This window comes from Acipenser ruthenus, chromosome 24 (genome assembly GCF_902713425.1).
Source record: "Acipenser ruthenus chromosome 24, fAciRut3.2 maternal haplotype, whole genome shotgun sequence".
Taxonomy (NCBI): domain Eukaryota; kingdom Metazoa; phylum Chordata; class Actinopteri; order Acipenseriformes; family Acipenseridae; genus Acipenser; species Acipenser ruthenus.
Genome location: NC_081212.1, coordinates 25204166 through 25230513, shown reverse-complemented (window position 1 = coordinate 25230513; position 26348 = coordinate 25204166). Strand labels below are relative to the sequence as shown.

The following is a 26348-nucleotide window of genomic DNA, read 5'->3' as shown; positions in this document are numbered from 1 at the left end:
AGATTGATAGTTAGAAGTTAATCTTGGTTTATTTTAATGTTTTCAACTAGAACTACTTAAAAAATGTAATGTAATTATTGAATAAGCAGTATGTTCTGGAATCCTGGGTCTCATGGAAATTGCTTAATTATTGAGATGCACCTAAAATTAGAACAATACAGAAAGCATTTCTGCTGGTGTGAGAGATATTGGATCATATGACTGGATGATGGCTTTGTCTTTCATTTGAAAGTTGTAATTGATTAAAATAACTATTATGTGGGGCTCCCGAGGTCGCATCCGGTAAAGGCACTCCGCTCGGAGTGCAGGATGCGCCCAATAGCTTGGAGATCGCCAGTTCGAATCCAAGCTATGCCACTGCCAACCGTGGACGGGAGTTCCCAGGGGGCGGCGCACAGTTGGCCAAGCGCTGCCTGGGCGGCAGAGGGGTTAGGTCGGCTGGGGAGTCCTTGGCTCACCGCACACCAGCGACCCCTGTGGCTGGCCGTGCGCCTGCAGGTCAGCCTGTGCACATTTCAGAACTGCGTGGTCCTCCGATGCTGTAAGTTCTGGATATGGCTGCACGGCGGGCTTGCAGAGTGAAAAGAAAGTAGACGGCTGACGGCACTCGTTTCAGAGGACGCGAGTGCTCGTCTTCGTCTCTCCCGAGTCAGTTCGGGGGTTGCAGCGGTGAGCCAGGTTGAATAATAAGTAGACATTCCAAATTGGGAGAAAATTGGAAAATTAATACTTTAAAATAAAATAAAAAATAACTGTTATGTGTCTCACTAGATGTGCTATGGACACCTTTAGACTTCGTGGGTCTCATCCCAAGTAGAAGTCCATTGACTAAGCCTAGTAGCCAGGTCTTGTAAGTAATGTATGGTCAGATAATCTGCCGAGTCAAAACAGTTTGCACATTCAAGAACATTGTTCTTATTCTGGAAGAGATGTGGAGAAGATGATTGAAAAGCTGTGCATGTTATGACTTTTCAGGCATCAGTCCTCAATCTTTTTAGTTTTAAGTGGAGATTTACATCACAGAACCAGTTTGTTGTTCACTGCCATACATTTGGTCAGACAAATGTCAAATTGTTCAAATAGCTGCAGAGCCACCAAGAAAATGCAACAAACACGACAAAAAACAGAATTAGCTTAGCACTTTGGGTATATATTGTTATTACATGTTTAATATATCATACTGGTGAAAGCCAATGGTCTTGGTAAAGTCTAGGTTTTAAAGTGTGGAAGAGGCACATTTAATGGGACTAGTAAACAGACAAGAGATAATAGCTGGTTAATGCTGATGTGAAAATTGCATTTGCCAGTGCCTGTACCTTCACAGAATCAATGCAAATCACACTTAATACAATGAGCAGAAACAGCACTTTGTGGTGGTGGGTGTATTACCAGCCACTACAACAGTCTGCGATATGTTGTAGCTAATTAAGGCTCCCCTTGTAGTGGTGTATACAATTTATTTTATTAACCATGTGCCCGAAAGAATCCTTTCCACTTCCAGTACAAAAGGCCAGGCCAGTAATTATCACATTTGCATGCACAGACTGCAGCTTTTCCTGAAGCTTTGAGCACTCTTTATTCATTCTGATCATCAGTGACAAACCTTTGCCTGTGAATAACTCTTTACCTGGGGGAGCATACAGAGGTGCACAGCATGCCCGTATTCTGTGCTGGATTCATGTATGTTCGACAAAAAAAAAAAAAGAAAAAAAGAAGCTGAATGGTTTTTTTTTAAGATTTTTTAAATAAAGGCCAACTTTCCTTGTGACAAAAATAGCAGTTTAAAATATGTTCTTTTCTAAACAAGGACATCTGCTATAGTTTTTTAAGGGCCTCGTCAGCCACCTGCTGCCTCCTTGATGCCAAGTGGAGGCTGAAACGGAGCAGACCTTGTATTACCCAAATACCTTTTGCTGCCAGGCATCTGTTTCCTTTTTGTTTCTTCTTTTTTTTGTTAAACAAAACACAGGCAAGATTTATTTTTTTAATTTTTTTTTAATATGATGGTTTTAATCCTCACAAATACTCTTTCCTTGCAGTTTCAAAGAGTTATTTAACATTTTATGAGTTGGCATTGAAAGCACAGCATTCCGTATAAGAGGGGTATTGTGAGCGTAATCATTTTTGTTTTCATGATATGGTTATGCAACATGAGTTTCATAACCAGCTTAAAACTGATGCTATCCCTGAACAGCACATGCCCTGAAGTGTGTTCTATCATTCGGAAACCTAATTAAAGACAATATTTTTCAAGCTGGGGTGCCCACTGTATAGAGGATATTACTGCACAGAATGACAATTTTATTAACGCAAGGCAGTAGCTGAACATTTGTCCTTTTCCATTTTTCTAAACATAAAAATAATGTCATTCACTGATAAGTATGTTGAAAAAAGACTGTATTGAACCCAGATCTATTAACATAAGTCCCTTTCATCTGCCTATAGCTTTCTGGATTGTATGTTTTTGTTTTATATCTTTGTATTATGTTTAAAAGAATAGCATTAGTCAGTTTCTCCTACACTAGAATTCCATGTGTTTTTGAAGGACACATTGCACAACTTTAACATATGGGATTGTTTAAGAAAAGAGTAGTTAAATCAAAATACATAGAATTGCCCCATATGCTGTACGTATAAATGGAAAAGGATATGTTCTTCCCTACAGTAATACAATGAAAAAAGAATAAAAAAACAGATATTTAAACTGTAACCTGTTTGAAACATCTTTGGTCAAATCTAATTTATTAGTAATTATATAAAGTATGCCTTACTAAATCCTATTTTGGGCAAGTTATCTGTATAATTTAACTTAGAAGTGAACCCTTTTATCTCTGTTTTATTTATTCTCCTTTTAACTGGGAGAAAAAAAAGTGCATTACTGAAAGAGATCACATCCATTACTTCACATATGATAAAGGCATTAGGCCGAGTAACTTTATATTATATTACTCTGTTTTGTGGGAGTGAAAGGCGCCTGCTATGTACGTTCTAGAATGTAAGGCTTACATCTGTGGGGGGGGGTGGGGGGGAAGCAAAAAGTGGTCAGATTACTTGAGTGTAAAACAAGCAGCTGACTATCCCAAGCTGTCACGTTTTGTGTCTGTCTTAAAGAAGGGGCATCCAGGCACTGTGCTGGCGGGCGATACTTGATACTGCACTTGCAAAGCGCTTTGTTTAGTCAGCAGAATGTTAGCCAGGCCCAGGGCGGTATCGAGGGGGCCTTTGGAATTGAGGTAAATGAGTTCATATCTCTTCAGTAAGGAGGCAGCACCACATGCAGTGATAGAAAAAAAAAAGGCACCTGTATTTGGTCTCTCAATGGATTTATATTGTCTGCAGCATCTCCAACAGAGATGGCTACAGCAGCCTCTTCCTATGAGTTTCCTTCGACCGTTGGCCTACTCGCACATGCAGCAGAACCACAGAAATGTTTTGTTCAATAAGTGTGAATTCTGACCTACAATACCCAGGCTGTAAACTATCTCTTGTGAACTCTGACCTATTAACAAGTTCCTGTGGTGCTGCCTGTGTGGCCGAGGGTCTTGTCATCAGCATGACACTGTTTGTTTTCTTTTGTTTGTGTTTTTTTTTTTTTTTTAATTTTTTTTGTTGTTATTCTGTTGGCTAATGCTACAGGCCCCACCTCTGTGATCTCCAGCCATAGTTAAGGGACTGTGCAGCTGTAAGTCTGGTCCCCGCAGCAATTCGTTTCAAACATCAAGATAGGATTTGCTGCCACAAATTATTCCTTTTCAGGCATTATAAATCAAAAACAGCCAGGGATTATACCCAGTACAAAGTTTCATTCTATAACCCCTGAAAATGTCAGAACTTGTCCTGGGTTCATATGGTGCTAATATAGTGGTTTATACCCCTGTCTCTTTACTAATTATCCACTATAATTACTGGTTTCCTTCCTTCTAAAGTGCAATTAATTGAAAATGCAGTGGCCGGCACATTGACCCTTTCCGAATCTAACCATTGCATCACTTCTGTTTTATTCAAACTTCACAGGATTCCCTTTGTTGTAAAGTCCTCATCACTTTCAGGACTGTCCATCTATCCCTTTGTTCTGTTTCACTGGAAATGATATTGTAGGAACCAGGACTTTTCATATTGGGGCAGCAGTGTGGAGTAGTGGTTAGGGCTCTGGACTCTTGACCGTAGGGTCGTGGGTTCAATCCCCGGTTGGGGACACTGCTGCTGTACCCTTGAGCAAGGTACTTTACCTAGATTGCTCCAGTAAAAACCCAACTGTATAAATGGGCAATTGTATGTAAAAAATAATGTGTTAAAAAATAATGTAATTGTATGTAAAAATAATGTGATATCTTGTAACAATTGTAAGTCGCCCTGGATAAGGGCGTCTGCTAAGAAATAAATAATAATAATAATATTGCCTTTTCTATGTAGACACAGGGGAGTGCCGTTTTTGAATGCGACTTGAATTAAATACTTACTTTGACTAGCTTGTTAGTTGTTACAAGACATAGTTACCTCTGTAATGTATTGTTCCTTGAAGTATTCTTTTTATGATAAGGGCGGTGCCACCCATAACGATCCTTGGTTTTGTTCTTGGGAGCCAAGATGTCATTGAATGTTATAGGACATTGTCTGCAAATATATTTTAAAATACTAAATTAAAAGATAATTTGTTTTTTATGGTTATTACTATACCGTTTTCTAGTTTCATATGTTGATATGTTGAAAGTGGATCAGTAGTGTCTCTAAAAGGGAAAGGATGGTGACTGCAATACATTTCCCGTACAATTCATAGACATTCCTAATTAAAATGTATGTGCTACAAACAATGTTATATAAATATATAAAGTGCACTCAATGGAGCCCAGTTGTACTCTGAACCATTAGTGCTCTGTCTTGTGATAAGAAAAATAACAGACGTTTAACTGAAAAATAATTTTAAATTAAAGGGAGATTCTGTGTCGCGGCAAAGTCCCTTTGAAATGTGTCTTATATTTTTCCAGAAATAAGAGAGTTTAAAAAAAAAAAAAAGAGAAGTTACACATTTCTAAAAAACCAGAGCGCTTTGTGTTTGTGTCACAATTTCCCTGTTAAAAGATAATTCCTTACTTTTTGCCACTGCTTTAATTACAAAAATGAGATATTCCTTGATATGCTGACAAAGAAAAATATAGATATTTTATACAAATGGTTAAAAGCGTATTTTCCAGCATATCGGATCTCTTTTATGTACCTTTCTGGCAACAGATGCTGTGCCAATGTGTCCTTCTGCCCCTTCCATACAGTCAAGCTCAACATGTTCAGACACCCACAGAAATAATTGATTCCTGGCAAATTCACCACTTAAAGGCCTTATTGTAATTCAACAGCACTTAACTTTGACAGCTGTCAACTGCCATATGCTTTTGGTTTTTTCCATCCTGCAAAGGAGTTTGGGACTTAAATTTGGACATTGAGGGGCTCCTAGCTTATGAAAGAGAATTACATTTTTGGCCTTATATTATTATTATTATTATTTATTTCTTAGCAGACGCCCTTATCCAGGGCGACTTACAATTGTTACAAGATATCGCATTATTTTTACATACAGTTACATTCTTTTTTACACATTATTTTTACATACAATTACCCATTTATACAGTTGGGTTTTTACTGTAGCAATCTAGGTAAAGTACCTTGCTCAAGGGTACAGCAGCAGCAGTGTCACCCCACCAGGGATTGAACCCACAACCCTCCGGTCAAGAGTCCAGAGCCCTAACCACTACTCCACACTGCTGCCGTTATACACCGTTATAGTCTCTAAATAAAAATCATGCATTAAATAAATATACTTTCTATAGCGTGCAACAGAACAATATTCAACATACTGTTTTTTTTCTATAATATCTCAAAACAAGTATTTACATAAATTCCAACAGATCAACACAAATTGAAAAAACTATTTGGATGTATAAAATGTAATCTCATCCAGGCCTACACTTGTACTCTGCAGATATCTCCTAGGATTTAGTGATTGGCGTACATTTATTAAGGAATCCGTTGAAAAGTAAAATAAATAATATCTCCAGGTGACAGTATTCTGTGATGCCTGTATCCTCTTCAAATGGAAATCTGTGCAGCGTGCTTTCACTGCAGTTAGCAAATAGTGTTCTTGATGAATGATTAACACATTTTTTACTAATATAATCTGCACCTTGAGTATAACACGCATGTTTGAGCTGCTTTGAGTTGCATCTCTTGTGTAACTCACACAACTTGTAATATACCTGCGACAAGCAGGCTGTAGTGGTGATGTCAGACCCGGAAGAAACACACAGTACTGCGAAGTGGAATGTGAATTACGCTGTTGCGCGTTTAATAATGAACAAAATAAAAAGGTTTTAAACAAAAACAGCACACGGCACTTGCGGCAAAAATAAATAGACAAACAAAACAGACTAACACTTAAACAAACAGTGGACTACAGACAAACAAACACGGTGAGTCAAAACAAATAACAATTAATATTTTTGTTTATTTTCGTTTATTTTAGTTTCCTTTACTCTCCTTCTCTCTCCCGTTCTCTACTCACCGAACACCCAACCCTGAGTGAGTAAAACGTGCATCTATATATACTGTTGTGCCGGGATTCAATTACTAATTAATTATTCACTTGAATCAAAGCATGTGAACTAATTCTGTGCAACCCCGTGCTCACATATTATTACATACTTTAAATGCACGTGAAGCGAAGTGCAATCCCCGTGCCTAAATACAATTATACATTTTAAACACTCGTGCTCATTACCCACATTATATCCTGTGTACCAACTACAATACACCAACATTAACACACTACGTGCAACATAAAACACAAAAATCCACACAGGGGCGCATTGCCACAATACCATATTAAAGTTATTTTATCCCAAGTATACTGTGCATCTTGTATATCAAAATTTGTTAAAGAGGGTGCATTTATGTTCATAAAATTACAAAATCTGAATCGCAAGACACCTTTTGTCCAACATAAGGTTTAAATAGTATGAAGCTTATACATTTTAACCTTGCTTATTAGGATGTTGTTATGAAACCAAAAGGAATGTGTGTTTGCTCTATATCTAAATAGTTTATAAGCCTGTGAGTGGAAGCTTTTAGTAGCACATTAGCTACTGCATGTGATAGAACAAGAAAGCAAAAAGCCAGATAAAACACTTTATTATTCGACTTCCAGGCTACAGAGGCAGGACTCGGCGCCAGCTTTAGAAAAATTACCCAGAACTGCAGCTGTTGAATACACAAGGAGGAAAACATTTTCTTTATATAACTTCTGCACTGGCCAACTGTATTTGTGGTTAGGAGGACATTTCTCTGGGCTTAAATCACCGTTAGCTCTTTTTGTGGTTACCACCAGCTTTCTGCTGCAAGAAACTGAAAGGGGATTATACACATGCTTTGCTTTGCAGGATCATACAAATTGGATTTCTCACAATTACCGGCATGGTAAAACCAAGTGAAGCTGTGGCCTTAAGCTGTGATTTCAATATCATTAAGTAGATGCCTTTGGGACCACAACACAGAGGAAACGTCCTGTCAGACAAGATGGCTTTTGTTTTTGCCTTCCAGACGTCCTCAGTTGACTCCAGAGACATGTAATTGGTGGTCAGTCTCTTGGGCCTCAGCGAGTTCAAGTGCAGTTCCCTCACACTGGTTAAATAAATGATGCATCAGCAACAAGTGTTTGTTTATTTGTAGGGCTTCTAATGTTCGGTTTTAACCGATAAAAAATGATAAAACACACCGCCCCACCCCCACCCCCGTTACAAAAAAGAAAAAAATAATAATTTTCAGTGCAGTTGGGCAGTGTCCTTCCTTCCTCACTTGTATCTCGCATTGATTTGTTCTGAATACTTTAAACCCACCCCAGATACTGAGTGGCAGCAAATTCCTACATTTCTATTGGAGGATTGTACCACGCTTGCGAGATTTAAAACGAGATTACAATTAGAAACGGAGCATTGTTGTTCCTCACAAGATTTAAAGCTATGTTACAGTTTGATAGGGAGTATTTTTACACACTTGTGGAATTTAAAACAGAATGGCAAATTGTGGTGAAATGTAAAAAAAATGCTTAAACCTACAAAACCCCAGAAGAATATGCCTGTGACTATATGAAGCTGTGGAAGACAGCAAAGGAAAGAAGGTAGAATTGAAGTGTGCAAGTACTGTCTAGTACATATGGTGAGAGAAAAAAACGCTCAACAATTTTGTTAAGTAAGCGAAAACAATAATTTCATACGATATATAAAAAGCAAAAGCCCCAAAATAAAAAACAATTTACATAAAATTGCTAAAAAATAAGCACAAATCAAGAAAAACAGAAGCCCTATTTATTTGTTAGCAACCTTTGTGCAAATACTTTTTTTAAGGTGCACAAGCAGTCATCCTAGTGTGGGTTTTTTGGGGTTTTTTTTTTGCATACAAGGCAAAACCGCATCAGCCAATCAACATTAATGTCCCTGGTAAGGGTAAAATTTGTTTTAAAATCACTCCTGGAACAGTTTATAGGTCATAATGAACCTTGTCATACTGTAAATCCTAAGTAATCTTAGCATAATGCATATTTGCTCTGACTGTCAACATCAAAGCACAAATAAAGTTGGTAAAGCATTAACAAAACTCATTGTCTACCCAAACCGGAATACGTAATTGCACTTAAATTGCTCTATGTTGGCTGTACGAGTCAGTTAATTAAATTGTTATTTGTCGGAATTGCTTTGCTTTCATCAGTAAGTGGGTTTTTTGAAAGTGAATACCAGCAGCAGAGGGCAGGATGGCAGATTTTGAGTTCTGTATAAGATGCCTGGCATTTCATAAAGCTTGATCAGTTTGGTGGTTTCTGTACTGCGCATAAGGTGCATTATAGCTGGAAGGAAGCATTGGGAAAGAAGTTGGCAACAGAAATTCTCCCAAAAACCTGGCAGTAGTGTTGTCACAGTAATGAGCCTGCTATAAAAAGCTGTTTACTGATGGCTTCTCAGAGATAAAAGTGAAGTGTATTTATAGAAGTATATTTCATGTTACTAATCTTGTGAGACCCTGCTGACAGAAGCCCCTGCTCAGAGAAGGAGATGTTTGCTTTTGGAAGTGCTCAGTGCAATAAACCCGATAAGGATCTTAGCGCCTCTATCGGTCTGTTGGCCTTGCAGTGGCTGTTTAACTCAAGCTTAATTGCCTTTTTCATTCAGATAATTAAGACAGTGTTCATTGTTGTTAACATTTCATTGAAGAATGAATTGGGCCATTTTTAAATTGGGCTGGCACTGTTGTTGATAAGGTCACAGCTAAAAAAAAAAAATAGTAACTTACCTGGGATCCATTTATCTTGCTGAAGATAAGACCTCGTCTGAGTTACTGAGCACACGCTGTCCCCATCATAGGGGGTGAAAAGTAAATAATGATCAATTCCACCTTGACAGACTTGAGTAAATCTTCCAACAAGTACTGGCTTTATTAGGTGATCAGATCTGCTCTGTGTTCTTTCTGGGTGAGGTTTTCCCCTCTATTAGACGCTGAAGTCACCAAGGTGTTCACTAGTCGATATGTTGCTAATATACTCTCCACAGTAGGTGTTCAGGATTATCTGAATACATTAAAAAAGTAATACATATTTAAATCAATAGACTTTTTTTTTTTTTTTATATGGCATTTATGCGGCTTCCTATGAAAAACAAAGCATGATATGCTATTTCGGTTAGCTACAAGATTCATATTGATTACGTTTCTGAGAAATACACACACGTTCAGAAGTATTAAGACTAGATACAAGCTTTCATAGATACAAATATCCAAACAAGAAGACATTTAAAAGATAAGTGCACTAAGCCTTCAGCTGCAGTACGCACATCATAACCATGGAAAGAGCGGCTGGAGGCACAGTAATTGCTGACTCCACTTCAGTAGAAGCCCTTTTTTTTATTAAGGTCATGAGCTTTGACCACTTCATTGTGGTATCAGTCAGGAGCATGACAGCTCTCCACTCCTGCCCACTTAAAGATCCATAAGAGATGATGTCATCAGTACGTTGGAAGGTAATGATGCCTGGGATTGATGAGAAGTGAGTCTTTCAATAGTAAAGCAATGGTTAGAGCTTAAACAGGGTTCATTTAGTTCACACTACCTTCACATTGTAGTTCTAATCAGTTTCTTATCTGCTGACAGACTTTATTTTATTTTATTTTTATTTTTTTTAAGACACCATTAGACTGTTACATTTCTGCTGCATTTGTAGCTCAACAAAATGCCAGTAATTTCTAACTCGGAGGTAATGGAAAACATAACGAGGGAAAGCAAACTTTAGCAGAGAGCTTTAGATAATGTCACAGGTGCAAAAAAGTGTCCACTTTTTAAACTGGGATTTGCAAAACCATGTTATTTTTGGAAGATAATAATTCTTTGTTTTCAGACGCTTTATGAACCCCATGTTTGCTTGTTAACTGCAGCATCCCCCTTTAGGTGGCTTGGCGAGGAAGCACTGTACCAGTATTTATCTTATTGCTAGATCATATGAAAATATACATTACACAAAGAATTACTAGCTGAAAATCAGATACCGCAATGAAAGGAGTTATTGTATCTGCTGCTAGTGAATCGTCTGCCTGACTCCTACATTATTTACAAAATATAGATTGCTTTTCTGCCAGTGTAATTGATTAGGCCTGGTAGGTGCAAGTCTACCGAACATGCTTTATTGAATCCAAAAGCATACAATGAAATATATATATATCTGAGAAAAATGGAATCGGCCAACTGGAAAGTTCAATTCTTTTTTGCCTCTGCATTTGTGATTCCTGTAAACTGTAATGTTACACTATGCCAAGCAGCTGATTTTCTATTATGCGAACTGTGCCACTAGGAGAACGATCTGACTGCCATCTTGATTTTTCCAAGAATCCAGTGGGATTAAAACAAGGATAAGTACAGGCCACTGAAACGTGTTCAGATGCCTCAGACCTTGTGCTGTTGGTAAATATTTTGAAAATAGAAGTCTGTGAAATAGTTTCCCCAGGATCTAAATGTAGCCAATTGTATTACCCTTACAGGCCCAAACTGCGGGTACTGACCAATTGATTTACAGTAACTCTTGTCATCAGGTTGGTTGTAGAATGTGTGGGTCCCTTAAGTAAGTTATCTTATATTGCTTCCTTGATTGGAAGCTACAGCATTGTTTTTTTTTGTTGGTTTTATTTTATTGCAAATATAAAGGGTTTTGACATGTTTAACAAGTCAGTACAACATTACCATGTTTCTGCCAATATCTTAACATAAAGGAAAGGTTGTGTATATTTTAGTCTCTAGAAGACTCCTGCATTGTTGAAGAGGGGGGATTCCCAGCATAGTTTTATCATGAGTCTCTGACTCACAAGACAGAAGATAACTGCAAAATGGTGAAGTACTGCAGCTGTCTAGCAGTAATATATGCAACTTAATAAGTTACTAACTCTTAAGAAGCACTTGTTCTACAGCATCCATGTGGAGGCAAAGTGAAGAACGCATTATTATTTATTTCTTAGCAGACGCCCTTATCCAGGGCGACTGGAAGATTTCTGTTTGTAATAACAGTATCAGAACCACATGAACCATAAGTGGAATTAAAAAAATTGATAATAAGGAAAAAAATGCTACCCACTCACATTTACATTCTTTTGGATCATTTTTTATTTTATTTTATTGAGTATCGAGTATATTTTATCTTTTGCTAGCTGTTTTCTTTATCTTATGTTACATTCCAAGGTGTTTTTTTTGCTTAACATAGATAACAAGGAGTGTGTCATGGAGCATCTGGGTTTAAACTAAACCGTTTTCCCTACATGCTGCAGTCTTGTAAATCCAATACAGAAGGGTCAGTGCAGAGACTCCCGGGGAGCACTGCTAATGGCTTCAGAGAAATTGGAAGTGTTATTGCTTTGCTCTTTTGGGCTAGCAATGCATTTTATTTGGGGGGAAAAAAAGTAATTCCTGCATATTACCATCATATATGCATATGGAGCTAAAACAGACAATTCAACAAAAGCACTTTGCAAATAAATGTCTGGAATTTCAACAGCTTGGGTGTCAGCAATGAAATGTGTGCAGCTGCATTATTGTTTAACAACACCATGTATATAAAACATTCTTTCACAAACTACAGTTTTCTACTTGCTAATAGCTATGAATTCAAAATAGACATTATCATTGCATAAAAACAGTGCCTGTTATCTTAATCTACATAAAGAGCTCTACTACCCAAATGCAGCGAGAGTAGGAACCTGATCCATTCTCTCTCCCTGGGATAACATAAATGCTTCATCAGCTCAATCCTAATGGCCCCATTGAAAAACTGGATTTCCTGGCCGTGCTCAGGGTAATAAAAGACATTACGTTTTTTAAGCATCAAACTTTTTGCAAACTGCCTTAATGTTGTAAAGCTCTTCATAGTTTGGAATAGGATGGCATTGATTGGCGTTCAGTTCCGTTTGGCAATTGCGAATGATGGGCCCTGTATCAGAATGCATTAAGGGTTCTTTAATAATTTATAATAATGTATTATATAAAGTATTAAATTGGTCTTTAGAAACCATCAGTGTTATAAGCCAAATGTCCACCCAACACAAATACATTAATTTCTTTACAAAGGAGACACAATGCATCATGGGAGGTAAAATGTGAAAGTCATGTAATTTTAAAAGGACAATTCTTCAACTTTAATTTTATAAAATTATAAATTGTAATATTTTGTTTTATGTTTACACTCACTCACACGCTTTCCCATACCACCAAAAAGTTAGTGTTGGTATAGCGTGAATCAGAGCTGTACAGCTTTTAGTATAACATAAGAGATGTGTACACTGTAGAGCGTTCCACATAACTCAAGATCAACGTTGGAATCCCGCAGTATATATACATTAATCATATACTGAAACTCATTTTGGGACCATGACGACATCAGGTCTGAAATTGATCCTCAGCATTCAGATTATGATTTTGGCCCTGTTAGTTCTTGCATTCTGAGGGGGGGGGGGGTCTTGCAGCTTGACTGTATGCAATGAGTGTGAAACTATCAAACTACTAATGTTACATCTGAACTTCTCGCTCCCATGCTCCTGTTGACAACATTGTTTAATTTATTTTTTTTAAATCCACTATATTAACATAAAAAATGAAATTGCACAAAAGCAAAACTGTGCTAACCGACAGTATATGATGTTGCTAATTTAAGGATTTTCACAGCCTCGTTAAACCTTGAGATGTAATATATTTAAAAAAAAAAAAACAAAAAAAACATGCATATTATCACAATTGGTGTTACCTTGAAATACTTATTTTTATTTACACACGTTTGTGTTTTTAACATCCTCGTTTTAAAATAACACTTTTGTCTAGTACCTCTTTTAGGCCTTCTTATTAGCCCAGTGTTTTCACTACAGGAGAACCGCACAGTTCACTTCCAGTGTCCATTAATATAATGAGCAAGCCATTAAAACATTAAAAAAACATTTTTCTAATGGAGTCTTCTAGTGCACCTAGTTACACATTTCTAGGATATTTGTTAAACTTCAATGTGTCTTGTGATTTATTTCTCAAGGTATTGGTGGGCTGGAGGAGTTCGTATTGAAATCGGCCACGTTATCAACCTCGCCTGCTTGTCCTCCATTTACACCACTGAATTTCGAAGCTACTCCTATTGTGCGAGTGGCTATCGAACCCAAACATCCCAGTAAGTTTGAAAACCTGTAATGTGTTCTGTTACACGTGTGCTGTTTGATGTCTTCTGTTTTTGTGAAACACGAATCAACAAATTGTCCCCCCTAGGTGATATGCCCAAATTGGTTCGAGGGATGAAGCTGCTGAACCAGGCTGACCCCTGCGCTGAGGTACTCATACAGGAAACAGGGGAGCATGTGCTGGTCACAGCGGGAGAGGTGCACCTCCAGCGATGCCTGGACGACCTGAGAGAAAGGTTAGTGCTCAGAACCTGGTGCAGTGTCCGATTCAACACACATTTTTCACTTGGCTACACACACACACACACACAGAACTGTGCTCCGGTGAAAGACCAGTCTAGGGGATATCATTTTTGTTCATATAAAGTTATTGAAATGCAATGAGATAAAACCAGAGAAATGAATAAAAAAATTGCTTTGTAAGAACAACAGCAAGGGATATGCATGCATTTCTTTAGGCTTTCAAAACATTTGACAGCCAGTCAACATTGGTAAACAGAAAGAATTTCTCTTGACAATATCCTATTAGATAAATGTATGTGTCAATATACATTGACTTGTGCGCCTTCCTTTCTGTATTCCCTCTGATAAGGTCATTGGAGGAGAAATAAAATAAACAGTCATGTAAGATTAATATTTTGTCCAGGGCTTTAATGTATCCTGTCTCCTCTTGGGTTGTAATTGGTCTACGAGTAAAATAAATAATTTGTCCGGAACAAAGACTTTCTGACAGGTGACATTTGATTTGTCATAAGAAAGTCAAGCTGTCTATCATGGAGACTCTGTTATTATTATTAAACAGTACTTGACAGTTCAGGTGCATGTAGCACTTCTAGCAGAAGCAGTTTGAGTGTTCTGAAATCTCGCATACACAGCATTTTCGATTCATACAATAAACATAAGAGTTTGCCCTCACACAGAGCTTGTTAAAAACTCACTAACACTGCCAAGTTAGCCCCAAGGCCCCTTCTTTATTGCAGTTTCCGCAAAAGGCGGAGCATTAAATTATTTTCAGGGTGAGCGGAGTTGTGTTGATTAGGTAAACAGTCTTTCATGTATCTGCTTAAAACAAAGGCTTGCTTGTCTATCAGATATTTAAGCACAGGTGTGTCTCATAATCTTTGAACACATGATCAAAAAGAAATGTCAAGTAACTGAATCCTGCTGGCTTGTATTACTTTTTTAAGTTGACTTCTCTTTTTTGGGAGTGTGTCGACATCAGTATGTAATTCCCCCACTGCATTTTCTGTATTTTGAAAGAAGGATGATTGTATGCATGAGTACAGTGGTTTGTAATATGCCCTACAATAAGTACACTGAGAACACAGAAAAAGTAGATTCCCAAGCAGACTTGAAAAACTGCTTCAGCAATTAAGTATTTTTTAATAAAGAATTCAGAGCCCTACCATTAGTCTCTGTGACAGGATATATCGTTGCAGCATTAAAATAACGCTGCTTTAAACAAATCCATCCTCATCAGAAACAAAGAGAGCCCAGAAGCGTAAATACACTTTTTAATATGGCAAAGATTAAAAGCCATACTGAGAATTCTAGATTGTTTCTGAAATGTCCCTGATTCTGCAGGGCTTGTCTGAATGTTAGGCTAAGTTAAAGCAGATCCATGTCAGATATCTCTGGCTTTAATTTCTTAAGTACTGCTCTCATTTGGGGTCTGTTGCAAAGCAAAAACATGAAGCCAATAATTAAACTCAGGAGATGAGATTACATTTGAATACCAGGTGTGTTAATACTTTAGTGGTAAGGTACTTTAGTAAACAAAAAGAAAGATTTAAATGAAGTTACAACTGTATACCAACACAAAAATACATTGCATGCAAAATATTTCAATGAACTTATTAAACCCCATTGTGTTAAATCAAATACTATTAAAAAAAGAAAAATGTGCTTCTGGAAGACTGTATGTGTTAATGGGGTATGCTTCATACAAATATTCAAGGTCAAATAAAACAGAAAAAGGATGTGAGATTAGTACTGAATTTGGTATTTTGTGTGTTCGGTGTTTGGGTTTTCCCAGGGCTTTGTGGTGGTGTTTTAACAGGAACTGCTACGTTCATGGTGCACTCACCAATGTATGGACTTAAATTAGTCCTAGAGAGAGGAGCATCCTGTTGGTCATGATGATTCTCCTAATGGGGCAAAAAAAAAAAATCATTTTTCAACCACGGACTTGCTTCACTGAGTTGGGCAGGCAACTAAGTTCTGGAATAAATCTGGAAAGATGTTGGTGTTGGGTTGGGAAAAGATGAAAAAGCATGTGATAGAATTACCTCAGAGCATCGCGTAGATGAGAAATTGCATTTATATAACAGTTAACATGGTGAAGAATTATCAAGGTTAAAAAAGCAATCTGTTGTTGTCATCTATATAATGTCTTACAGCCTCCTGTATCTGTGAATAGCTGATTCTTTTAGTTTATTCGGAATCCCCTTTGTTTAGATTTGACCCAGAACTGACAAGCAAGAGCAAGGGGTAAACCGAAGATGCAGAGGTCTCAGCGTATTACTGGTGCTAACTGGCTGGATAAATGCACTCCCTTTCAGGATGAGGAGTTAAAAATATCACATCCCTGATAGCCTAGGAGCTGCTGAGCTGAGTACAATGATACAGTAAAAGATCCAGCATTCAAGAGTGCCTTAAAATCATTTTGAATAAAGGAGGGCAGCTTTTTAGTAGCTCGTGTGACTCTTGCAAGTACCACATTAAACAACAAAGTGGGTGTTTGGTTAAAAAAAAAATGGTGATGTACATAGCTGTCGAAGAGGATTTATTTGATATTAATCTGTAGTGGAAAATGAGATATATATATGTTTCTGACTGTCTGGGACTAAAAGGATTACAGAAAGCCTCTTTATAACTGGTGTCAAACAAACTGCTGCTGTTATCTGTTCTGTAGCTACACTTCTTAAATTACGCTAATTTATTTGGGTTTTTAAGTAAGGGATAAACAGCGAGAAGTATTTTTATGAATGAATGCGCTATACGTGCACGCACAATATGATATACTGTCTAACAAATTAGGAATTTAAAGCGATCAAGAAAACTACAAGCTGTAATTCTGATAATAAACATAGGAGTTTGTATGATTTTGAAAAAAACATGATTCATACAATAAACATTAGAAAATGAATACATTTGTGGGTTAGTTAATATTCTGTCTTCTGTGGTGGTTAGCAAATTGCATTTCCTTCTATTTTGAAAGAAACTATAGGCTAATATAGTAATGCTCAGTAGCAACTTTTAATATCTGCATTACTGCGCCTGTTAATTTAAAGCATTACCTTTTGTGATTTTTCTACCATTTGTGTGAATAATAATTTAATGGTAAAATTATGTTTTTTGGCATGCAAAATGTATTGCCATGTATTTTGGCTCTGAAAACTTCAGATACACTTGCATGCCGTACGAAAAAAAACAGTTTTCAGGAGAAAGGGTCATTTCATTTTTCTCTTGATGCTTAGATTTTTGTTTTTGTCATTTGCAGATTTGCCAAGATAGAGATCAGTGCTTCAGAGCCCATTATTCCATTTAGAGAGACTATCATTCGACCGCCGAAGATGGACATGGTGAATGAAGACATGGGGAAACAGCACAAGGTTGCTGTGATACATCAAGTGAAGGAAGAACAGTCCAAGTACTGTGAAGGATTCCAGGTTGATTCTGATGGACTGGTCACACTGACTACCTCAAACAAATTGGCCACCCTTGGCATTAGAGCAATGCCGCTTCCTGAAGAAGTGACCTGGCTCTTGGAGGACAGCAGTGACCTCATACGAACAATGGAGCAGTTCAACTTAAACGTGAAGGAAGGCAGGGAGGCTCTGGAGATCAATCAAAAAACCTTAGAGGCCATTCAGGACTTGAAACAGAAGCTGGAGACCCACCTACAAGGGCGGAAATGGAGGGGCGCTGTGAACCACATTTGGACATTCGGTCCACGCCGATATGGGCCAAACATTTTACTTAACAGGGTAGAAGGTTATCAGAGACCATCAGTCTGGCAGTGTTTAGATAAACACACAGCTGAAGTTGGAGTATACCGGGATTTTGACAACAGCATAGTTAGCGGGTTTCAGCTGGCCACGCTTTCCGGACCTGTGTGTGAGGAACCTCTAATGGGGGTCTGCTTCATTGTGGAGAAATGGGACATGAAGACACCCCAGCACCTTGCACAGACACATCATCAAGACTCCGTGGAAGAGGAGACCACTGGGGATCTGCAGGAGCAAGCGGAGGCAGAAGCCAGCAATAACTATGAAAGACCACCTCAGGGTGCACATGCTCAAGTTAGTCCGCACTCTAATAGCACTGCTGCTCATTATAAACGTAAAAATGACATGGCCATTGCTGACTGTTACGGGCCCCTCTCGGGACAGCTCATAGCAGCCATGAAGGATGCCTGTCGACATGCATTCCAGGCTCAACCCCAGCGCCTCCTGGCTGCGATGTACACCTGTGAAATCATGGCCACTGCAGAGGTACTAGGTAAGACATAAAGGTCCAGATACTGTATTTCCCAAGCCAACTGTAAATTCATACTTTTTAAACTATTTACCAGTACAAGTTTTTTTTTTTTTTTTTTGTCCCAGGTTTAAAATGATTTACTGTATATAAAGGAAATAGTTTTCACTGTTCCCCGATGGGAAGCTGCGTGGCACATCAGTGTTCAGATGCGATGATGTCATCCTTTAGAGCTCTGAAACAAAGGGCAATTGTCAGCTAAATATAGTTACAATGACTTATATTAATTCATTTTCAGCAGTAACTGGACCCCCCATTGAGGCAAGACAAGAGTTTATTGAATCAAAGCCAGAACCCATCACTGACTCTTTGAGTACTACTTATACCACTTTAGTAAAGCAGCAGGTGGGGAAAAAGACTCCCATTTCATAGCTGTTTGAGCCATTCCAGATTTTACTAGGAGCCTAATAAGTCCCAGTGTATAAGTACAGTAGCAAGCTCAGGTGTGCCAGTTAAGTGCATAATAAACATGAAGTGGCTCAAACTGCTATGGAATGAGGGTCTTGTTTCCATCCCTGTTGATAGGGCAGGTCTGTTTACAATTGAACCCAGATTAAGTAATAGTTATAGAATGTGTTCCTCCTTACAGAAAAAAAAAAAATCCAAAAAAAGTAAAATATTTAGGTATTTAGTTGCAGACAAGCAGGCCAAAATAGTGTCAAACTATCACTGATGTTAAAACCGTATGAACTGGACTCAAACTCAGTTGATTAACTCACAGTGATTCCATTTGCCAAAGTTCATGCCAAAGTCCATGAATGCAATTCTGATCATTGTATTTGACCAGTTCTGTCTGATTTTGGGATGCACAATAATTACTGAAATATTTGGGACCCAAGAGGCCATCCAGTATTGATTATGTAATGGAGATTCAAATTTGTTTTCCTGGGATCGCAGTGTTTTCATGTGTGTCCCTTTTGTGTTCACCAAGCGTTAGATAATATTGCATACCACACAGCAGTATCCTAAGTAGCTGATGTGTAAATAAACAGTAATAAAGAGAGAAACGAGTAAGTAGGATTGTCCTACTTTTGACTCGAACTTAAAACTAACAGGTTGTTTTTAATGCTGCAAAGATCATTTGTTTTTTTCAAGTTACTGTAGATGTAACATGGCATTGGCAAAAGAGTTTAGTTAAACATAAAAAAAAGATCTCAGTGCTGCATACTCGTTATTTTTAAAAGCAGGAATTGGACGCATGTCTGATAGATTCGTGTGACCTGTTTGCATCCCTTTTCCAGGTCGGGTGTATGGCGTCCTGTCCAGGAGAGAGGGGCGAGTGCTGCAGGAGGAGATGAAAGAAGGCACAGGCATGTTCATTATTAAGGCAGTCCTGCCCGTAGCGGAAAGCTTTGGCTTTGCGGATGAGATCAGGAAGCGGACGAGTGGCCTTGCCAGTCCACAGCTGGTCTTCAGCCACTGGGAGGTAATGAAAAAAAACAGATTTAAAAACGGCAGCTCATCTTTGATAAGCATTTCCTGTAGCTGTGCCAGAAAGGAATACCAGTTTCTTGTGTATGTAAAAATTGCTTGTGTATGTCTATGCATGTAATTCACTGTACAGAGTACAGACACGCAGACATCTGCCTGATTTCTAACTATATAATATGTTGCAGAACTGAAAGGTAACGTGAAACATATAAAAATGAATGGGCCAAGTCAAACAGCTGGCCGTGGCTTTCCTGAAGTGGGAACCTGTACAGCACAAACAAAAGAAAGACTCCCAGTGCTAGTCTTGCAGGAAACATAATGACTGGAAAAGTAAACTTAATGCTGACATTTTCCCCTGTGAATGGTTGGAACTGTATAGAGTTTCAGTAATATGTATTTCATTTGCACTAAAGGACATTAAAAACTAGAAGGGCTGTATTGGATTCGGAGGAAATATGCAGAGAGAAAACTGTCCCAGTGATTAACAGCAAAAGAGCATTTCATATTGGAAGTTATTTCCTACCACTTAGCATTCACTGGTAATATTTTAGGTGCAAGTTGCAATATTATGTTTTGTTATAAGAGTACAAAATGCAAACTGAATAGTGTTGTTTTGAGGGTAATGTCACAATCCAATTTTAGTTTGTAATTGTTAGGGAAACGGCTATTTTTAGTGGTTGTTTATGACAGAGCTGCTACATGTTTATACTAGAGTTGCATGAGAAAGAGGCTGTTTCGCCTTAATTCTTCATAATTACCCTTCAAGTTTATGTACATCTATTTTTTTTTATATATAAAGCATGTTACAAGCAGTATTGTGGTGCAGAAATTCATTTTTCTGTGCCTACAGCCTCTAATTAGCTGAACCCATGGTGCGCTTATACTGCAAGCAGCGGGGTACCGCACAGGCCCACATTGACCAAAGGCTTTTACCCCCAAGCTGTGAAGTTTGAATTAAACATGAGTCAAGGTCAGTGCGGGGGACTCAGGCTTGTAATTAGATAGCTTCCAGGGGTTAGAGAGGATCAGAGCTGTGAGACACCACATGTTCAGGGGCATTATACCTGCTTCTGTCTCCCTCATCTAGGCTGGACACAGTTCCTGCCATGTGTTCCCAGAATCACTTAGGGTAGCATGCCAGCCGGTCTGTTCTAGCTACAGAAATAAACATTTGATCATATTAATTTGGCTTGTGATCTGAAATTTCATTTTGCAATGGAGCAGTCATTATAGTGTTTTGGTATATATTTATTTGTTTACTATTTTTGACATAAGTATATCAATGTACATAACTCTACTTGCACAAGCTTGTGGCATTCTTCTGTTTGATTTGTATCTTAAATGTTTTATTTTTTTTTGTCTGACGTGAGCTTCGGGAATCTTTAATGCTGTCTGCAAACCATAGGTCATTGTAGACATTCGTTTGTTGAAAGAAACTGGTGTGTACTGTTACAAATTTAAAACAAAGACGGTGGTCAGCCACATACAGATATATACGCTGTTCAGCAATTAAGTATCACGGATGTATAGATAATGTCAACTTATTTCCCGGTCGACTAATTTCCTGTGACACCAGCCTGAACCTTTCATTCTTTCTTGACATACTTGAGAACTAAACAGCAGCAGTAAAATATCATCAGTCTGCAAAGTGGTCTGTATTTACCTTACCAATAACAGTACAGAATCAGAAATGGAGGATTCCTGATTCAGTGGGGACACACTGGTGGTCTAAAGTATGAATACAGTTTTGAAGTTGGGTTTGTATTTTGTTTGTTTTTTGGCTTGAATAACGGACCACATGCCTCAGCTCTTGCGCTTCTAAGACTCTCTTGGTTTGGTCCCAGTTGTTGGTTCAGTATGTTTCAGAGCTTGGCAGGCTGAATCAGCCCAGAAGGCACTGCTGAGGCTAAGCAATGGCATAGCAATAGCAGGAGCTTCTAAAAAGACTGCTGTGTGAAAAACAAAAGAATGCTGTATTTTTCCAAACCAGTGCTTGGGTGAACTTATTATTATTATTATTTATTATTTCTTCAAGAGGACATTTACGATTTCAAATTATTTGCGTAAGGGTAAAAGCAGACAGCAGTCACTTGACCTCTGGACATCTGTCCAGCCACAGGTAGAATGATTAAAAACTCTTCAACTGAAAGCTGTGAAAGATTAGAACTGCCCAGAACTGCTGTTAGATTGCAGAAGGATTCTTGCAGCAGAATGGGCTAATGGGCCATTATTGACATTTAATAGACTCTCAAGGTCATTTTTAAGTAGCTAATTGTGCATACTACAGAAAATGTGCCAGTTTGTAGAATGTTATTGGCATTGTGGGTAATGTTTGTGTTTGGACGCTTTAACAAATAAATGTCAAACACTGAAATGTATCTTGTTAATGTTTACATATGAAGGAAATTGACATCTTGAGTGTTTTCTGTTTTATTTATTTGTTTAAAAATAAATGAAGTTCCGTGACGGCAAATCAAACGTGCCCCTTTTTTGCAAATGGCCCAAGCCTTTGTTCATTGTGTCATCCTGTTTTGGATTGCTCAGGAGTGGCGCAACCCTTTGAGTGAAAAAAAAAAAGTGTTCTGGCTCACAGAGAGTGCAACCATCGCCAAAGATTCAGACTAGAAAATCTGATTGACAGGGATGGTCTAAGCCTTGGATCCACTAGACATAAACCATTGGAAAGTCATTCATAAAGGCTCTGCTGACAACTTGTGAATTGTGGTGTACAGCACTTAACGACTGCTTCTGATAATCCTTTATCTTTTAGGCAAAAGTAACATCATTTCTTTCTAACCACAAAAACACTTACCCATAGCAGAAGCGATTTTAAACAAGTTGAATGTTTATACCTATGCCAAAGAAGTGGTGTTAACCAGCCCTGTCAGACCCCTCTTAACAGTGGGTTATTTGCTTTTGGGATAAGAGAAGTTCAATAATGTGACAGGTATACACACTGTATACAAACATGGATTAAGTGGGATTTCTTTGGCAGGCTCTGTGGAGACAGAGAGCTGCCCCCCCCCCCCCCCCCCCCCCTCCCTCCCCCCGGGCTCCAGTCAGAGTCGAGGGCTATGGCTGCACCTGGCTTTTGAACAGACAAAGGGTTCAGTCAGGGATCTGCCATTTCCTCATCTTTCAAGAACATTTCATTAATTTAATCCAAGAAAAGAGGAGAAAGTTTTAACATTGCTGACTCCTCTTTTGTTAGATGCCTTTTAGTTGAATTAAAATGTCCAGAATTTAGACTTATGTCAATGCTTTGACGATGCGCATATTCGTTAGTGATATCAGAACCAGACAGAGGAGTAGTATGTTGACTGTTGGCTAGGTAGGACAGATACTGTAGGGCAGCATTGCTGTCCAGTGTACAGGAAATTATATTATATGTGCAGTATTTATTACAGGGATTGTACTATATTTAAGCATACATGCATTGCAGTGTTAGCAGCATCACAGCATTTGCTAACAAGTGGCAGTTTTGTATTTCTTTTTTGCATAATAATAATTGTCTTAAGTATGTGCTTATGGATTTGTTCACCCTTTGGTTGTGTTTGAGCCTGTGTCATATTTCCCAGCACTTCTTTTCAGTTATACAGTACACAGGGTCACCCAGTATCCATTGCCACACATGACTTTAATTGTTCAAATTGGCACTTGCCAAAAAAGTAATGAAATTGAATATTTAATTCAAAACTTACACAGGATATGTTCTAGCTTGGAGTTTTTTGGAATCCTTTAAATGAATCCTTTGTATTCCAAAGCAAAGAGGTCTTATTTTAAATTCCGTTGACTTATGACCCTGAAACCTGGATGATAAAACTCACTACCCTATCTGAGAAAATGTTTAATACCTCACTCCCACACCAGCATGAATACAAACAAACTACTGCCAGTTCTGCAATGTACTCTCTTCATTTGATAGTCTGATTGTTAAAAATAAGCTGCTCTTCTACAAATAAAAGAACAGACATTACATGTGCAGCTGCCCCACTCAACCCTGACCTGTAGGCATTGTGGTCCAAAAAATAGTTATTTTGTTTAAAACCACAAACTTTCAAAAGTTCATTAATGTATGTTTTACAAGAGACATATGACATAAGCTCTAGAAAGCCCCTGTTTTCACTCATAAGTCATTTAGGCGTATGAATGAAAGAGTGTTGATTAATCTATTTGACTGACTTTTTCCTGTTATAGCCCATTCCTCAATTTTTACCAAAATCCTGTTCACAGCCATGGATGTGGTAATAGACAAGAGCAATTGATAATCTCTTGCATTTTCTGTGAACTGATCCTGGGAAGCTGTTGAGCTGTGATTTTCCATGTGATGCACAAGTTACAGACAAGACAAGTATACTCAGTGGGAAGGCCTGGAAGCTGCTCAAGTAGCTGGCATTCCAGGTCATTGTAAATATAATTGTCTGAGCTGCATGGGGGGACCAGCATTGAGGCGAGTGCTGCAGGAATGTAGCGCCCAGCACCTCTGTCCGCAGTAAAGCTAGCAGTCTGCTTTATGTGGTTTAGGAGCTACCCTGTACCCTGAAACTACATGAACTATTCACATTGTGGAACATTGCAGACATTATAGGCCTGTCAGATATCATAAGAAAAGCCACTTTGAGATATATATATAGACAGCAAAAAGTAAACAAACCAGATTATTGCGCACGCACCCTTAGTGATCTCTATGGAGTCAACATTAACAACATTAACACATCCAAGAAAGAAGTAATTCTAACATCTGTAACTTTAAATACACAATCCTAACGCCTTTAATAGTTTTAAAAGTATCTTTGTGCAAGTAAAGTTGTAGCAAAACATTCTTCTTCCGAGGAAGTACTGAAAGTCGCAATGCACTTGTTTTATACAGTGCTATATCAATTTGTACTAAAAGGAGCTTGTAAATATATAACTCATGTATACACTTTTGCATTATCTCTGGCATGCTGCTGTTTAATTCAATCCTTGCTGCAGTCTTGTGTGTTCATTAACCCGACCACGGAGCCACACCGAACAGAAAAAAGGAGGTAGACAGCTGATACAGGAAAACGTTGAACAAAACAAAGTAGCCTAAGCTTCCAGGAGAAGAGATTTTCTCAAAGGCAGACATGTGACACGCTCTGGATAAAAGCTTGTTTCTTCATCCCCAATGAGGTTTGGATATTGTGTATCTCTAAGGAGCGGCAGATGTATTGTGATATATGCCCCCGCAGCAGTGCCTCCAGCTCTCTGTTTGTGCAGATAAAGCTTTTGTATAGCCCTGAATCTCACCATGAGTATCCCCACCATCTGTTCTGTCTAAATGAGTCAGCCTGCTTGCTTAGATCCCTGACCAGGTGCCTGGGCTTGCCTGTACTGGTACAGTAATTGTGCTCTTTGACTGCTGTGTAATTGTTAGGTCATTCTATTAACAGCCCATAAGTCCTTGCAGGCATTGCCTCATCCCAGGCAGGCAGTGTATGTTTCCTTTCCAATCGTTTCCACAGGAACATCATTGCACAGTGTGTTTTACATAAAGGGCTTTCTGTTATGCCAGTGCTTAAGTGACTGAGCCAGACGTTTGACAGTGGTTAAAATCAAAACAAACTAAATAAGTACAAATATATACAACGTTCTGTGAATAAAATGGTCCCAGTGTATTTGTATGCACTGTCTAAACTTACAATGTTATTAATTTGTACCATATATAATTTCACATTACCTGTATTTCCTTTTGTGGATATCCTGAAACTATTTTTTTTTTGTCAGGTGATCTCCAGTGACCCGTTCTGGGTGCCCACCACAGAGGAGGAGTATTTACACTTTGGTGAAAAAGCAGACTCTGAAAACCAGACACGCAAGTACATGAACGCAGTACGCAAGCGCAAAGGGCTGTATGTGGAAGAAAAAATCGTGGAGCACGCAGAGAAGCAAAGAACACTAGGCAAAAACAAGTAACTCATTAACATTGGCTCTTGTTGAGTATAGGACATAGGCTTGTGGTACAGGAGAACAATCCAAGACCTGTACCGATAGTTAACTGGCACTTATCTTTTAGAGGTAAACGTTTTTTAGAGGTCCCCATGTATTCAATTGCAATTTTCATTTTTTGGGAGGGGAGGCGGGAGGGATTTTGAGATCTAAAAAGTTACAACCACAAGACTTTGAATCAGGTTTTCAGATATAATTTAATAAGGTAACCATAAAGAAGATGTTCAAAAATTCATGCCTTCTGAAACTGCAAGCAACATAATGTTTTAGGGTATTTTGAGGTGTACGGATTTAAGACAAAGAACTGAAACGTTCATGAGAAATATTTAATTAATTGTATTTTTGACCATGTTGTGTATCTGTATTGAGCAGAATAACTAAAACGTAAACTGTTAAAATGTGTTCTATAAATGTCATTGAAATCTTGAAAAGCTGTATTGAAAATATATATCAAATTAAAATATTCTACTCAACCTATTTTTGCTGATTTCTTCTTTACTGAATCATACGAAGCAGTGATACATAACAGACATTACTAGTCTGACAAATAAATAAAAGTATCTCAGTGAAGTGATATATTCATAGTAGTTGCTTAGTGACATAATGTGTGCCCACAGAAAGCTTTGTGTAATAAGAACTATGTGGCATTAAGTAGCTTATTGTGAGAGGTTACAATGCCATTTA

The 26348-nt window shown here is 38.2% G+C and overlaps 1 protein-coding gene across 3 annotated transcripts in view; it reads left to right on the top strand.

Annotated features, from left to right (window-relative positions):
• LOC131696596 (elongation factor-like GTPase 1) overlaps nt 1-26135 on the top strand; it is a 69398-nt gene extending 43263 nt beyond the window's left edge. For all 3 annotated transcript variants that reach the window (XM_058998929.1, XM_058998930.1, XM_058998931.1), the window contains exons 16-20: nt 13586-13717; nt 13813-13960; nt 17227-18227; nt 19505-19689; nt 25443-26135. In XM_058998929.1, the coding sequence (XP_058854912.1) occupies nt 13586-13717; nt 13813-13960; nt 17227-18227; nt 19505-19689; nt 25443-25631 (1655 nt within the window). In that variant the 3' untranslated portion in view covers nt 25632-26135. The remainder of the gene's footprint in view (nt 1-13585; nt 13718-13812; nt 13961-17226; nt 18228-19504; nt 19690-25442) is intronic.
• Nucleotides 26136-26348: the final 213 nt, after the last annotated feature.